Below are 13,178 nucleotides of genomic sequence, written 5' to 3'. Positions count from 1 at the left end.
GGAAGGGAGTTCTATCCAAAGAGATGCATGAATCTCAACATTGAGACACAAAAACTGAAAAAACAAGACAACACAACTTCTCCAAAAGCTAATAACTCTAGAAACGGACTCCAAAGTTATAGAAGTGGATGAAATATCAGATAAAGGGTTTAAAAGACTGATTTAAAAAATGATCAATGAATTTAAAGAGGATACAAATCAACAACCAAATGAATTCAGGAAGGCAATTCAGGGCCTAAAAGAACAATTCAATAAAATGTAGAGATTCTAAAAAAGAACCAAACAGAAATCTTGGAAATGAGAAGCTCAATAAATAAAATGAAAATTCAGTTGAAATCCTTACCAATAGACTAGATTAAGCAGAAGAAAGCACATAAGGGCTTTAAGACAAAGTAGGTGAACTATCACATTAGGACAGTAATAAAGAAAAAATAAGATACCGTGGACAAAGCATACAAGATCTCTGGGGACAATCTTAAAGATTGAATGTTTGAATCATAGGATTAGATGAGGGAGTTGAGCTACAGGTTAATAGCATGGAAAACTTATTCAGTGAGATAATAGCAGGAAACTTCAAATCCTGGGAAGACATAGACATCTAGGTATTGGAGGAGGAATTTAGAGCTCCAAACAGACACAATCAGAAAATAAACTCTTGGGCTGGGGTTGTGGCTCGGTGGTACAGTGCTTGCCTTGCATGTGTGAGGCACTAGGTTCAATTCTCAGCACCACATATAAATAAATGAATAAAGTAAAGATCTATCAACAACTAAAAGAAAATTTAAAAAAAGTAACTCTCCATGACACATTATTAAACTTTCAGAAGAATATTAAAAGCTGCAAGAGAGCATACTTACATATGTATATATAAGTAAACTCATCAGAATAAAAGCAGACTTTGCATCAGAAACTCTGAAGGCCAGGAGGACATGTAATGATGTATTTCAAGACCTAAAAGAGAATTACTGCCATCCTAGATTACTCTATCAGCAAAATTATTCTTTAGAATTGAATAAGAAATAAAGACTTTCCAAGATAAGCACAAGCCAAAACAAGTCATGACTATTAAAGCAACATTACAGAAAATACTTAAAGGAATCCTACATCCAGATAAAGAAGCAAGACAGATATAACCACAAGAGCATGGGAAAGAATGACTCTCACTAGAAGGGTAGATGAGCAAATGAGAAGTACTGACTCTCTCAGCACACCATCAAATCTCTAAGTTGAGTAAGGGAGAAAGAACTGAATATAGATTATTCAAAACAACCAAAAGAAAAACAACAAAATGATAGGAAATAATACGTATCTTTCAACAATAAACCTGAATGTAAATAGTCTGAATTCTCCAATTAAAAGATGCGATCTAGTTGGTCTGATTAAAAAACAAGACCCAACTCTTTGCTCTTTTTAAGAAACTTGCCTCACCGACAAAGATGTACACAGACTGAAAATGATATTCTAATCAAATGGAACCTGAAAGCAAGCAGAAGTAGTTACACTCATACCCTAAGAAATAGATTTCAAGCTAAAATCAGTCAGAAGAGACAATATTACTACATATTTACAAAGGGAAAAGTCCCTCAAGAAGATATAACAATTGTAAGCATATGAGCACCTGATCTTATAAAACAAGCACTACAGAACGTGAAGGCTGATAGGCCCTGATACAATCACGGTGGTGTGGTAGTCAGTTTTTCATTTGTTGTGACCAAAATACCTGGTACTGAGAGGAGGAACAGTTTATTTTGGGCTCACAGTTTCAGAGGTCAGTCAATGCCTGCTGGACTCCATTGCTGTGGGCCTGACGTGAGGTGGAACATCATGGAGGAAGAGTGTGGTGGGGAAACTTCTCAGCACTTGGTGGCAGAAAACAGAAGAGCAAACCAGGAGCAAGGGACAACATACAATCAATCCCCAAGGGCACACCCAGGGATGCTCTTTCTGTAGTCACGCCTCACCTATCTACAGCTACCACCTAGTTATCATCCAAGTTACTAGTCCAGCAAATGGACCAATCCACGGATTAAGTCACAGCTCTCATGATCTGATCATTTCACCTCAGAACATTCCTGCATTGTCTTGCTCATGAGCTTCTGGGGAACACCTCATAGCCAAACCATTAGAGTGGGTGACTTCAACACCCTAGTCTCACAAACAGATAAAACATCTGGATAAAAGAAACCAGCAAGGAAACATCAATTTGATTACTGTATTCTAGATTAAATGGATTTAACAGACATGAACACTAGGTCCCGTTCAACAGCTGTAGATATATATTTTTCATCAGCACATGTAACTTTCTCCAAAATAGATGACATTTTAGGCCATAAGGCAAGTCTTAAAAAAAACAAACTGGGATAGTTTCTTGCATTTTATCAGATCATAATGGAATGAAACTAGAAATTAACAGCAAGAGGAACTGCAGAAACTGCACAAGCACCATAAGACTGAACACGTGCTCAGGATCAAGCAGTGGGTTCTTGAAACCACAAGGGAATGAGAGATTCCCGTAGTCAAATGGAAATGCACCCACAAACTACCAGAATCTATGGGGTACCCAAAACCAGTGGCAAGAAGTCCACGGCTCTCAGTGCTTACACAAGGAAAACTGACAGGTCTCGGATGAAACACCTGATCATGCACCTTAAGCCTTAGAAAGCCAAGAACAAACCAAGCCCAAAATCAATAGAAGGAAACAAATAATAAAGATCAGAGCAGAAATAAACCAAACGAAGACTAAAAGAACAAAGCAAAGGATCGATGCAACAAAGTTGTTTGAAAAGATAAACAAAATTGATGACCCCTACTCAAACTAGCCACGAGAGAGAGAGAAGACCCAGATAATTAGAGTTGAAGGCAAAAAGGGGCATATTACAGCAGAGACCACTGGCTTCCAGAGGACCAATGTGAATACTCTGAAAAACCACATGTCGATAAAGTGGAAAATCTAGATGAAATGGACAGATTTCTAGAACATACGATCTATAAAAATTGAATCAAGAGGATATATAAAACATGAGTAGATCAATAAAGAATACTGATTTTGATTGAAACAATATAAAAAAAATCTCCCAACAAAGAAAAGTCAGGTCCAGGTGGATTCACTGCTGAATCTTACTAGACTCAGGATCGACAGCAAAGCTCCTTAAACTATTCCACAAAGCTGAAAGGGCAGTGCCCAAATGCATTCTATGAAGCCAGTATCACTCTGCCACCAAACTGGACAAGGACCCAACGCAAACTCTACACTGAATCCTGATGAATGCAGATGCAAAAATCCTCAACAAAATACTGCAAATCTAATTCTACATCCCATTACAAAGATCATGTGCTGTGATCAAACTGGTGTCATTCTACGGAAGCAAGTTTGGTTCAACATATGGAAATGAAAAAATGTAAAACACCAATAAACACAATCACAAGTAAAAGTCATCTCAATAGACTCAGAAAGCCCCTTTGATTAAATCAACCTCTTCATGACAAAAATCCTGCAGGAGCTGGGTGTAGAAGGAGACCACCTCGACACGATAAGGTCAAAGAGAGCACCTCCTCGCACGTCAGGAAAGAGACAAGGGCATCCACTCCCGCCATCTTTACTCAGTGCAGTTCTGGAAAACAGCCAGAGCAACCAAGTCAGAGAAAGAAGAAAAATGGATGCAAATCAGAAAGAGACCATCAAATCATCCCTGTTTGCAGATGATGTGATTCTACACCTAGAAAGCCCCAAAGTCTGTCAGAACTGATAAACAAATTCAATAAAGTAGCAATATACAAAATCAACACACAAAAATCAGCAACTTTTCTATACATCAATAATGAACTTGCTGAGGAAGAAATCAGGAAAATAATCTCATTCACAATAGCCTCAAAAAAAAAATCCCCTAAAAATAAACCATAAACTTAAACCAATGAGGTGAAAGACCTTTACAAGGAAAACTATAAAACACTGAAGAAATAAATTGAAGAAGATGCTAGAAGATGGAAAGCTCTCCCATGTTCATGGATAGGGGGAGTTTATATTGTTAAAATGACCACATCACTGAAAAAACTCTACAGATTCAATGTAATCCTCATCAAAATGTTACTGACATTCTTCACATAACTAGGGAAAAAAAAATCCTAAGATTCATATAGAATCACAAGGACCCAGAATAGCCAAGGCAACCTGGAAGGGGTGGGGAGCAATGCCTAATTCAAAACACACTATTGAGTCCTTGTAGCTACAGCAGCATGGTATTGGCATGAACATAGACCTGCAGACCAAAGGAATAGAATACAGCACCCAGGGAGGAGCCCACACACATCATCAGCCCTCTGATTCTTGACAAAGGAAGCCAAAACACATATTGGAGAAAAGACGGCTTCTTCAACACATGGTGCTGGTGAAACGGCAGAGGGTCAAAACTGTCAGCCTGAATAAGCAAAATGGGTACCAGATCTTCATGTAGGATTGGAAACTTTGAAACTGGAGGAAACAGGAGAAACAATCAAGGTATTGGTGTGGCCAATGAGTTCCTGAAAAGGACCCTAATGGCTCAGGAAATAAGAGCCAGAAGTGACCAATATCAAATCAAAAAGCTTCTGCACAGCAAAGGAAACCACCAACAGAGTGAAGAGACAGCCTGTGGACTGGAGAAGACCTTTGCAGCTATTCATCTTACAGAGGGCTAATATCCAGAATACATAAAGAACACATAGTCAAATTAGCAAATGGTGAAGGAGCTGAATGGAGCTTCTTAGAGAAGCATGACTGGCCCGTAAGTGTATAAAGAAATGTCCAACATCTTTAACCACCAGGGAAATGCAAGGCGAAAATACATCGAGACTCCATCTCGCCCCAGTCAGAATGACTTATTAAGGAAACAAACAAACAAAAAAATAGCCAATGTTGGTGAGGGTGCAGAGTTAGAGCCTTACTCTCTCGAGGGAGTGTAAATCAGTGCAGCCATGCTGGAAAGCAGAATGGAGATTTCTCAAAAGCCTGAGAGGAGAACCACTGTGTGACCCAGCTGTGCCACTCCAGGGCTCAGTCCCAGAGAAGTCAAAACCAGCACACGAGACGCCTGCCTTCCCATTTGTCACACCACTCCTCGCAGGAGCCAGCAGGCCAGCCCAGGTGCCTGTCCACAGGTGAAGGGATGAAGAAAACATGGTGTTGATACATAGTGGAGTTTTATTCAGCCATAGAGAAAAACAAGATCCTGTCATGTGGAGGAAAATGGGCAGATCTGGAGATCATGTTAAGTGAAATAAGCCAGACTCAGAAAGATAAGTATCGCCTGTCTTCTGTCATAGAGGGAACTAGAATAGCAGGGACCAGGCATGGTGGTGCACACCTGTAATCCACGCAGCTTGGGAGGCTGAGGAAGGGGGATTGCTAGTTCAAAGCCAGCCTCAGCAACTTAATGAGGCCCTAAGCAACTTGGCGAGACCCTGTTTCAAAATAAAGAATGAAGGGCTGGTACCGGTCCATCGTATGTATCTGCACCACGTTTTCTCTATCCATTCACCTGGCGAAGGGACCTAGGTCGGCTCAGAGGTCAAGCACTCCTGGGTCTGGTACTCCTGGTACCAAAAAAGAAAATCAAAGACAAGGAACAAGGAAGACTTGGTGCGGCACTGGAGGCCCCATGACCGCTGCCGCCCCGCCTCACCTGGCCCAGCAGCTCCTGGAGCTGGGCCCTCTCACGCCTGAGCAGGGCCACCTGCCCCTCCAGCTGCTCCTGCCGCTGCTCCAGCTGCCCGCAGGCCTCCTGCAGGCCGCTCCGCTCTGCCTGCACGCTCTCCAGCTGCTGCGCCAGCCTGGCCAGCTGGTCTCTGGCAGCCCTCTGCTCCTGCTCCAGAGCCTTCTGCTGCTCCTGCCGCTGGTCCCGCTCATGCTCCAGCTGACGGGCAAGTGGGAAGGGTCTGCGTCCAGCCACACACCACACACCCTTGGCCCCCATGGGCAGTGACCCTGCCCAGGCCTGTCCCAGGGCACTGCCCTCCCTCCCTCAGGCCTGGTCAGGGCCCATGGTCAGACCTCTGGTCCTCCCCCCAACACCCGCTCTCAGGGAGGGGGCCTCAGTCAAGGAAGGGAGAAGAGCTGGGCGGACGAGAGGAGGGACCTGGCGAGCTGCGGCCCCAGGCAGGACACCGGCCCTGGCCTCACCTGCAGCACCAGGCGGCTCAGGGAGCCTTTGTCACGGGCCAGCCCCTCCATCAGGGCAGCCATCCTGGCCAGGGAGTCCCGCTGCTCCACCCCCTCCGACCTCAGCCGCGTCACCAGCAGCTCCAGGTCAGTGTTGCTGGACTCCGCCTGGGGGGCAGTGGTCACGCAGAGGGACTTCAGGGAGGGGCCTGCCCTCCCTCCAGCAGAACCCCAGTGCCAGGCGAGGACGTGGGGCCTGGGTGGGATGCGGTGGGGGCCCCTAGAACCAAGGCTCCAGCCAGAGGGGCGCCCAGGCCCAGGGAGAATCCCAGGAAGCAGGTGAGGCCAGCGCTGTGCTGGTGACCGAGGAGGCCTGGGTGAGGAGCGGGCACCGAGGACGTGGGGCGTACCCGGGCCAAGGCGCCACGCAGGCCCTCCCTCTCGCTCTGCACCACGTCCCTCTGCAGCTGTGCCGCACACAGGGCTTCCCGGGCCACCGCCAGCTCCTTCCTGAGCCCAGAGACCTTTTCCTCCAGCTGCTCCAGGTGCTCCTGTCTGAGGCCAGGGCCAGAGGGCAAGGTGAGAGGTCGCCTCAGGGTGAGCAGGGCCACCCCACAGGCCAGACCCAGGGCCCGGCAGCTGCCAGCAGCCCCTTCCAGGCGCTGCGTCCCACGAGGAGCACGGGTCATGCCTCAGGCCACGGGCCTGGGGAGGTGTGCACACGGGGAGGGCACCCCTCACACGGGTCGTCTGTGGGCTGAGGCAGGGCAGGAGTCTGGGCTGGGGAGAGCAGCGGAAGAGCCCTCTGCCCTCAACTCCCTGCGAGGAGCCTGGTGAGGCAACAGAGCCTCCAGGGGAGGGGACCCTGCGGCCCAGAGAGGGACTGAGGCCCTGGCCACACAGTGGGTGCAGAGCCAGGGCCCCTGGAGCCCACCTGGCCTCCAGCCCCTGCTGGCTCCGCCGGCCTTGCTCTGCCCACAGCAGGAGGCTCCTCCGCAGCTCCACATCCGCAGCCTCCAGCCTCTGCTTCTCTGCCTCCCCCAGATCTGCCTTTGCTCTCAGCTCCTCCACCATTGTTTCCAAGGCCCCCTTCTCCCTGGGCACAGGGGTGGAGGTTGGGGTGGCCTGGGACCTAGCTGGACATATTCAGTATGCGCTCAGGAGGGTGGTTGGTTGGGTTGGTGGACGGGGGAGGTTGCAACAGGCAGAGGGGCTCCAGGAGGCACAGGGAGGGCCAGAGCCAGGGTCAGGGTCAGGGTCAGGGTCAGGCCTAGGGCAGAGAGGAGCCCAAGGCACATGGGCCTACATGCTCAGACCTCTGCTGGCAGGGTGACCTCCCGGCTGGCCTCCGCCTGCAGCTCTGTCCCCGCAGAGTCGGCTGGCAGCCCTGCCCACCAGCAGCTCCTCCTCCACTCTGGCCCCAGCGTTCCCAAATGACCCTTGAACCTGAGCCCTCCTCCCCTGACCAGAGGTAGTCAGGCCTGTCCAGCAGGTGTCCCCACCCTCTGCTCCTGGGCACAGTGGGCAGCCCTCCCTCGGGGCCATGGCCCCACTGCCTGGCTTGCTCTCCGGAAACCCTATCTCACCTGCACACAGCTCAGCTCCCTGCAGCAAGACCCTCTGCCCCTTCATGCTCCCTGACTGCTTTGCTTAGATGCCCATGACCCTGTGTGGGGCTATGCCCTCAGCTTGCCCCTGCCCACCTCCTCTGTGCCTCTCAAGGTGGCACTGGGCCTGCTCAGCACCCCTCGGGCTGCCTAGCAGAGCTGCCTGCCGTGAAGGGGCAGGTCCAGCCCCCACGGCAGGCACAGAGCAAGCATGGGAGGGTCTGTCTGCTCCCGGGGAAGGCCGTCTCTCGCAGGAAGCCTTCCTGGCTGCATCTGGCTCCTACTTAGCTGCTTCCTCAGGCCCCAGGGCTCTCCTCTCCAGGACCCCAGGGCCACGGTCCCAGGGTGGAGACTGGTGGAGCAGGGTGTTCTAGAAGGGAGGCCAGAGCTGGGTTTCATGGACAGTTGCTGAGGACGAGAGGATCCTGGGAGCATGGGGAAGGGTCACCCAGAGGGGGTCCTGCAGCCAGGCAGGCCTGGGGCTGGGCTGTGTGGAAGGCTCAGCCTGTGGACAGGGAGGCTCTGCACTGGGCGGAGGGCCGTGCGGTGAGCACGGGGACCCGGTGAGGGGAAGGGTGTCCTCCGTACAGGAGGAGCAGGGATGCAGGGCAGGGGCGGCCTGGTGGTTGCACCTGGAGATGTGGCCTGACACTCCTCCACTGCAGGGCCTGGGGGCGAGCTCTCAGTGCCCCCTGTGGGCCCCCCGCCCGGCGCACTGCCTGGCACCTTCCTGAGAGCTCCGCAGTCCTCTGGTAGTGCTGGACCTCACGCCTCTGGGCCTGCAGCTTGGCCAGGAGGGCCTCCTGCTCCTGTGTCCTTCTCCGCAGGAGCCTCTGTGAGGCCCGCAGCTCCTGCTGGCACCCGGACAGCTGCTCCCGGAGCCTGGCCGCCGCCTCCAGGGAGGACTGTAGCTGCAGACGCAGCTCCTGCCGGGCAGGCACCTGTGAGCCCAGAGGCCCCAGCCCCCAGATACCCCAGGAAGAACCCTACAGTTGAGCCGGCCCTTGGAGACCCCGCGCTGGCCCACCAGGGCAATGGCGCATCTGCCAAGCAGAGGGAGACCCTGGCGCCCAGGTCCCAGCCGCCCACCCGTTCCCGATGCCGCCGTCTCTCAATGGCTGTCTGCACGGCATGCAGTGCAGGGTCCAGGTGGGCTGGGGCGTGGGCCTGCGGTGGGGACACGCCCTGGTGGGGGGACGTGGCGTGTGTGGGGCTCCTTGGTGGGCTCAGTGCCTCCTGGCCCTCGGCGCTGCTGCTCCATGTCAGCTCCAGACACCTGGCATCCTCCTGGGCCACCTTCAGAGTGCAGAGAGGAAGGGACAGGGGAGTGCAGGCAGTGAGCAAGGGGGACCTTCTCGAGTGTTCTTGGAGTCATGGGCCCTGCAGGTCACTCCAGCTGGCACCCAGGACTCGGGATCGGCCGTACCTCCATGATGCTGGCCAAGATCTGCTGAAGGGACTCAATCTCATCCCCAAGGGCATCTGCCGCCAGAGGGCCCCCATCGCATCGGGATTCCTGCAGGTAGAGACCCTCAGGGGGCAGACAAGGCCTCGCAGCCGGGCTTCCCCACGTCCACCTCACGAACCAGTTTCTGGATGTCCGCTCTCAGGGCAGCGATGGTCCTTGCCCTCTGCTCGCACTGCTGAGTGAGCTTGTCCACTAGCAGCATCTGCTCCAAGAGTCTGGGCAGACGTTGGGGTGGGCGAGGAGACCAGGGGAGGTGCTGGTTCTGTCTAGACTCCTCTACAGGCAGCCTCCCTGCGCTGCCAGGGCCACACCTCTGCCTGAACGGTGCTGTCCCCTGGCCTGACCTCATGCCTCTCTGGCCGAGAACCTTCCTGGCTCCCCTGGTCTCAGGAGCGAAGCGAGACCCTGGGCTTGTCGCGCGAGGCCGCCCCTGGCCAACCTCCAGGAGTGGCTGCTGGAGGCCTGCCTTTGCTCTGAGGGGCCTCTGGTGGGACTCCTCTGCCCGCAGAGTGTCCCTTCCTCCTTCCCAGGACCCCTCTGTAAGACCCCTGGCTCCCCCGCGGTACCTGGTCTCCCTCTGGCCCTGCAGACTTCGGGGGGCTGTCTGGCGCTCCCTGGGCCCCGTCTGCTCCGGAGCTGGGCTGGGGCAGGTTTGACTGGGCAGCCCTGAGGGAGGGGCCGTGCAGGCCCGGCGGCATGCGGGGTCCCCCCGGCCCACCTGGCACGCAGCTCCGCCTTCTCCGTGTCCCAGCGACGCTGCAGCTGCAGCATCTCCCCCACTTGGTCCCGCAGCCGATGCTCCAGGGTGCTGGTCGTGATGCTGGCCGCCCGCTGCAGGCTGGAGTCCAGGCTGCTGCAGGCTGTGCACAGGCGCTGGGCTGTCCTGGCAGCTTCTGCCTGCATGTCGGCGAGGTCCCTGGAGACAGGCGGTGCCGCAGGGGAGCCCCAGGACCTGGGCAGGCTCTGGGCCAGAGACGGGCAGCCCGTGGGGAAGGCAGGCCGGCTACCTGGCCATGGCTGCGCCGCACACAGAACTGCCACCAGAGCAGGCCAGCAGGGGCTGAGGCAGGCCCCCAGGGCAGCCTGCAGCAAGACCCTGGCCCTCTGGCCTCAGTCTCCTCGTGTACAAATGATGATGCAAAGCAGTACGAGTGGCGGGTGGCCCAGGACAGGCCCTCGTGAGGCGCCAGCAAGAGCGGGCTGGACCTGTGTCCTCCCGTCGCCAGGCCGCCTGCTCTGTCCCTCCGTTCGTCCTCCCTCACTCCGTGTCCAGCCAGGCCCTGAACAAGGCTGGTGTGGCGGTGCCCGGGAGGAGTTGCACGCCCTGCTCAGGAGTGCCCTGGGCGTGGACGGACTCACCTCTCCGTGGCTGCCCGCAGTTGGGCCACATGTTCGCGGAGCTCCGAGGCCTGTCTCCTCAGCCGGAGGAAGTCCCACGGCTGCCCAGGGCCTGTCTGCCGGGTCTGCCAACAAGAGGCCCATGTCCACTGCAGGTTGGGGCCCTGACCCCTCCTGCCCACTCTTCCACAGGTGTCAAGCTAAGTTGGCTCTGTGGAGGCTGAGAGTGGGGAAGTGTGTCACCTACCAGGTCCCAGGGTCCCCATGTCCTGTGCTCCCCACCTGGGGAACAATGCATATGGACCCACAGAAGAGAGCACTCCCAGGTCCTACCAGGCAGCCCAGGAAGGGCGTCCAGGTGAGTGTGGTCCCCACAGGGCAGCTGCGGCTGCCCCCAGGAGCTGCTCAGGACCCGCCTCCTCTCCTGCTGGCCCAGGCCCTCCGGCAGCTCCTCCCTGCCTTCCTCCCACAGAGCCCTTACCCAGGGGCTCTAGCGACGTCAGATGTAGACCCCGTGCTCGAGAGCGCAGGGCACAGGGGCCAGCCCACGGTGCAGCAGGGACAGCCCCACCGGCTCTCCCCAGCACGCTCTCTGCCCGTGCAGGACCACTCCGCCACCTCCGGAGCTGCCTGAGCCCCTGCCCACACCCTCTGTGCAGCGTGCCACCTGCTCCTGCACCACAGCTGGTCGGGGCGAGGCGCGTCCCACTTCTGGGCTGACGTCCAGGGTGGGGATGATACACCCTCTGGCACTGCCCGCAGGAGCCTGAGTCTGCAGACCCAGCCCTCTCTCTGGGCAGGCTGGCCGGCCACCGTGGAAGGAAGGCTCAGGTGCAACCCTGTGGGGTCTGGAAACAGCCAATTTCTTGCCAAACAGAGCAAGAGAAATGTGTCCTTGACCCCAGGGCCTCAGGGGCCTCAGCCAAACCCAGGCACGTCCAGGTGCAGCGCCTCCTCACACCCCCAGAGAGACCCCCAGAGCTGCTCTCAGTGGGGCAGGGGTGGGGGGATAGAGGGCGAGCTGGAGACCAGCACAAGCACAGCTAGCCACACACCACGCACACCCACATCACACACGTGGACCACATACCCACGCCACACACATCCACCACACTCACATGGACCACACAAACCCACATCACACACGTGGATCACACGTGCCCACGACAAACCCACATCACACACGTGGATCACACACGCCCACGACAATGTGGACCACACCCACCTACCACACTCACATGGACCACACACACCCACGCCACACTCACGTGGACACACACCCATGCCACACACGTGGACCACACACCCACACCACACTCACGTGGGCCACACACACCCACACCACACTCATGTGGACCACACACATCCACACATGCCACACACATTCTAAGGACCATACGCACACACACTCATGCACTCACATACCATGCACACTCACATGCATGCCTACCACACCACAGGCTCACACACATGCTCACACACGTGTACACACACCCACACACACCAGGCCCACACACACTCTAATACACTCTCACACCTTGCACACACACGCACACACACACGTGCCCTGCAGGAGAAAACTGTCCGGCAAGTTGGTGGTAAGCAGAGAAGGGTCCTCCCTGGGCGTGGAACTGCGAGCCAGCTCAGGTGAGCCTGGACGCTCTCACACGGAGCTGAGCAGCTCCTCGGGTGGGGCCCTGAGGTGCTGAACCCCAGCACATCAGAGGCAGATGAAATCCCTCCTGGGAAATAGTACCTTCACCGCAACTTTCCAAGAGTTTCCACAAAGTTCCACGGAAAACAAACAGCTAAAAAGTAGTTAAAAAATAAGAAAATCACCCCAAACAGGAGACAAAGCATCATGATGTGGACACAGCAAAAGCAATAGACTCAGGTCTTGGAAAATGCAGACGCTGGACCACAAAATAACTGCTTCTAACACACACCGAAAACAGGAGGCCGGTAGAACCAGCGGGCAGCAAGATGCCTGGAAAGGAATCCATGGACTCTGCTAAAGGCAAAGCCTACAGCACTCGGAATTTAAGCCATGCAGGTGGATCAACCAAGATCAGTCACGCAGAAGCCCCTGCTGAACAGGAGCACAGGGGAGGACCCGCCACGCAGACCAGCACCACCGAGAGCAGGCCTTGCCGGGGGCTCCCACACACACCCCAGCGTTAGGGCCGAGCAGGGCTGAGTGCGGGCGATGACTCCTTTCCCCAAACCGCGAGGGCGCCAGGCCAGAGAGCTCAGGAGGGTGCACGGGGAGGAACCCATGGAAAGCTCCGGGGGAGCTGCCCAACGCCCAGGCCAGAGCGGAGCCTGCAGGAGCCCCAGTGCCAGGATGGTCACTCCCGGGTGGAGGCCCGGGAGGCACTGGCGCAGGGTGAGAGCGAGCTGGCAGCCAGGGAGAAGTGTCCACGACCCAGGCACAAAGCCCCTTCCCCAGGAGCCGAGGACAAGGTGGACTCGGGATCCCCACTGGAAGGCACTCCATTTCACAGGTGGGAACGGATCCTTGGGTGCCGTGGGGCCACCCAGCTGCACGGCGGGGACCCGGTGCTGGGTGAGCGGTCTCAGCCTCCTATCTGGAGTCCTGCCATCAGAGGTTCCCATGGGGACAGAGGCAGCT

At 55.0% G+C, this 13,178-nt stretch overlaps 1 protein-coding gene across 1 annotated transcript in view; it reads right to left on the bottom strand.

Annotated features, from left to right (window-relative positions):
- CROCC2 (ciliary rootlet coiled-coil, rootletin family member 2) overlaps positions 1-13,178 on the bottom strand; it is a gene marked incomplete at its 3' end in the record, with an annotated part of 50,851 nt that overhangs the window by 24,983 nt on the left and 12,690 nt on the right. Inside the window, exons 7-16 of the mRNA XM_079130409.1 lie at positions 10,568-10,671; positions 9,927-10,124; positions 9,327-9,423; positions 9,167-9,256; positions 8,830-9,036; positions 8,467-8,666; positions 7,068-7,229; positions 6,544-6,688; positions 6,155-6,301; positions 5,658-5,888 (exon numbers count right to left, since the gene is read on the bottom strand). Coding sequence (XP_078986535.1) covers positions 5,658-5,888; positions 6,155-6,301; positions 6,544-6,688; positions 7,068-7,229; positions 8,467-8,666; positions 8,830-9,036; positions 9,167-9,256; positions 9,327-9,423; positions 9,927-10,124; positions 10,568-10,671 — 1,581 coding nt within the window. The remainder of the gene's footprint in view (positions 1-5,657; positions 5,889-6,154; positions 6,302-6,543; positions 6,689-7,067; positions 7,230-8,466; positions 8,667-8,829; positions 9,037-9,166; positions 9,257-9,326; positions 9,424-9,926; positions 10,125-10,567; positions 10,672-13,178) is intronic.

Source organism: Sciurus vulgaris (genome assembly GCF_902686455.1).
Source record: "Sciurus vulgaris genome assembly, chromosome: 3".
Classification (NCBI taxonomy): Eukaryota; Metazoa; Chordata; class Mammalia; order Rodentia; family Sciuridae; genus Sciurus; species Sciurus vulgaris.
Note: the sequence above shows the minus strand (reverse complement) of the source record. Positions and strands in the feature narration are given on the sequence as shown.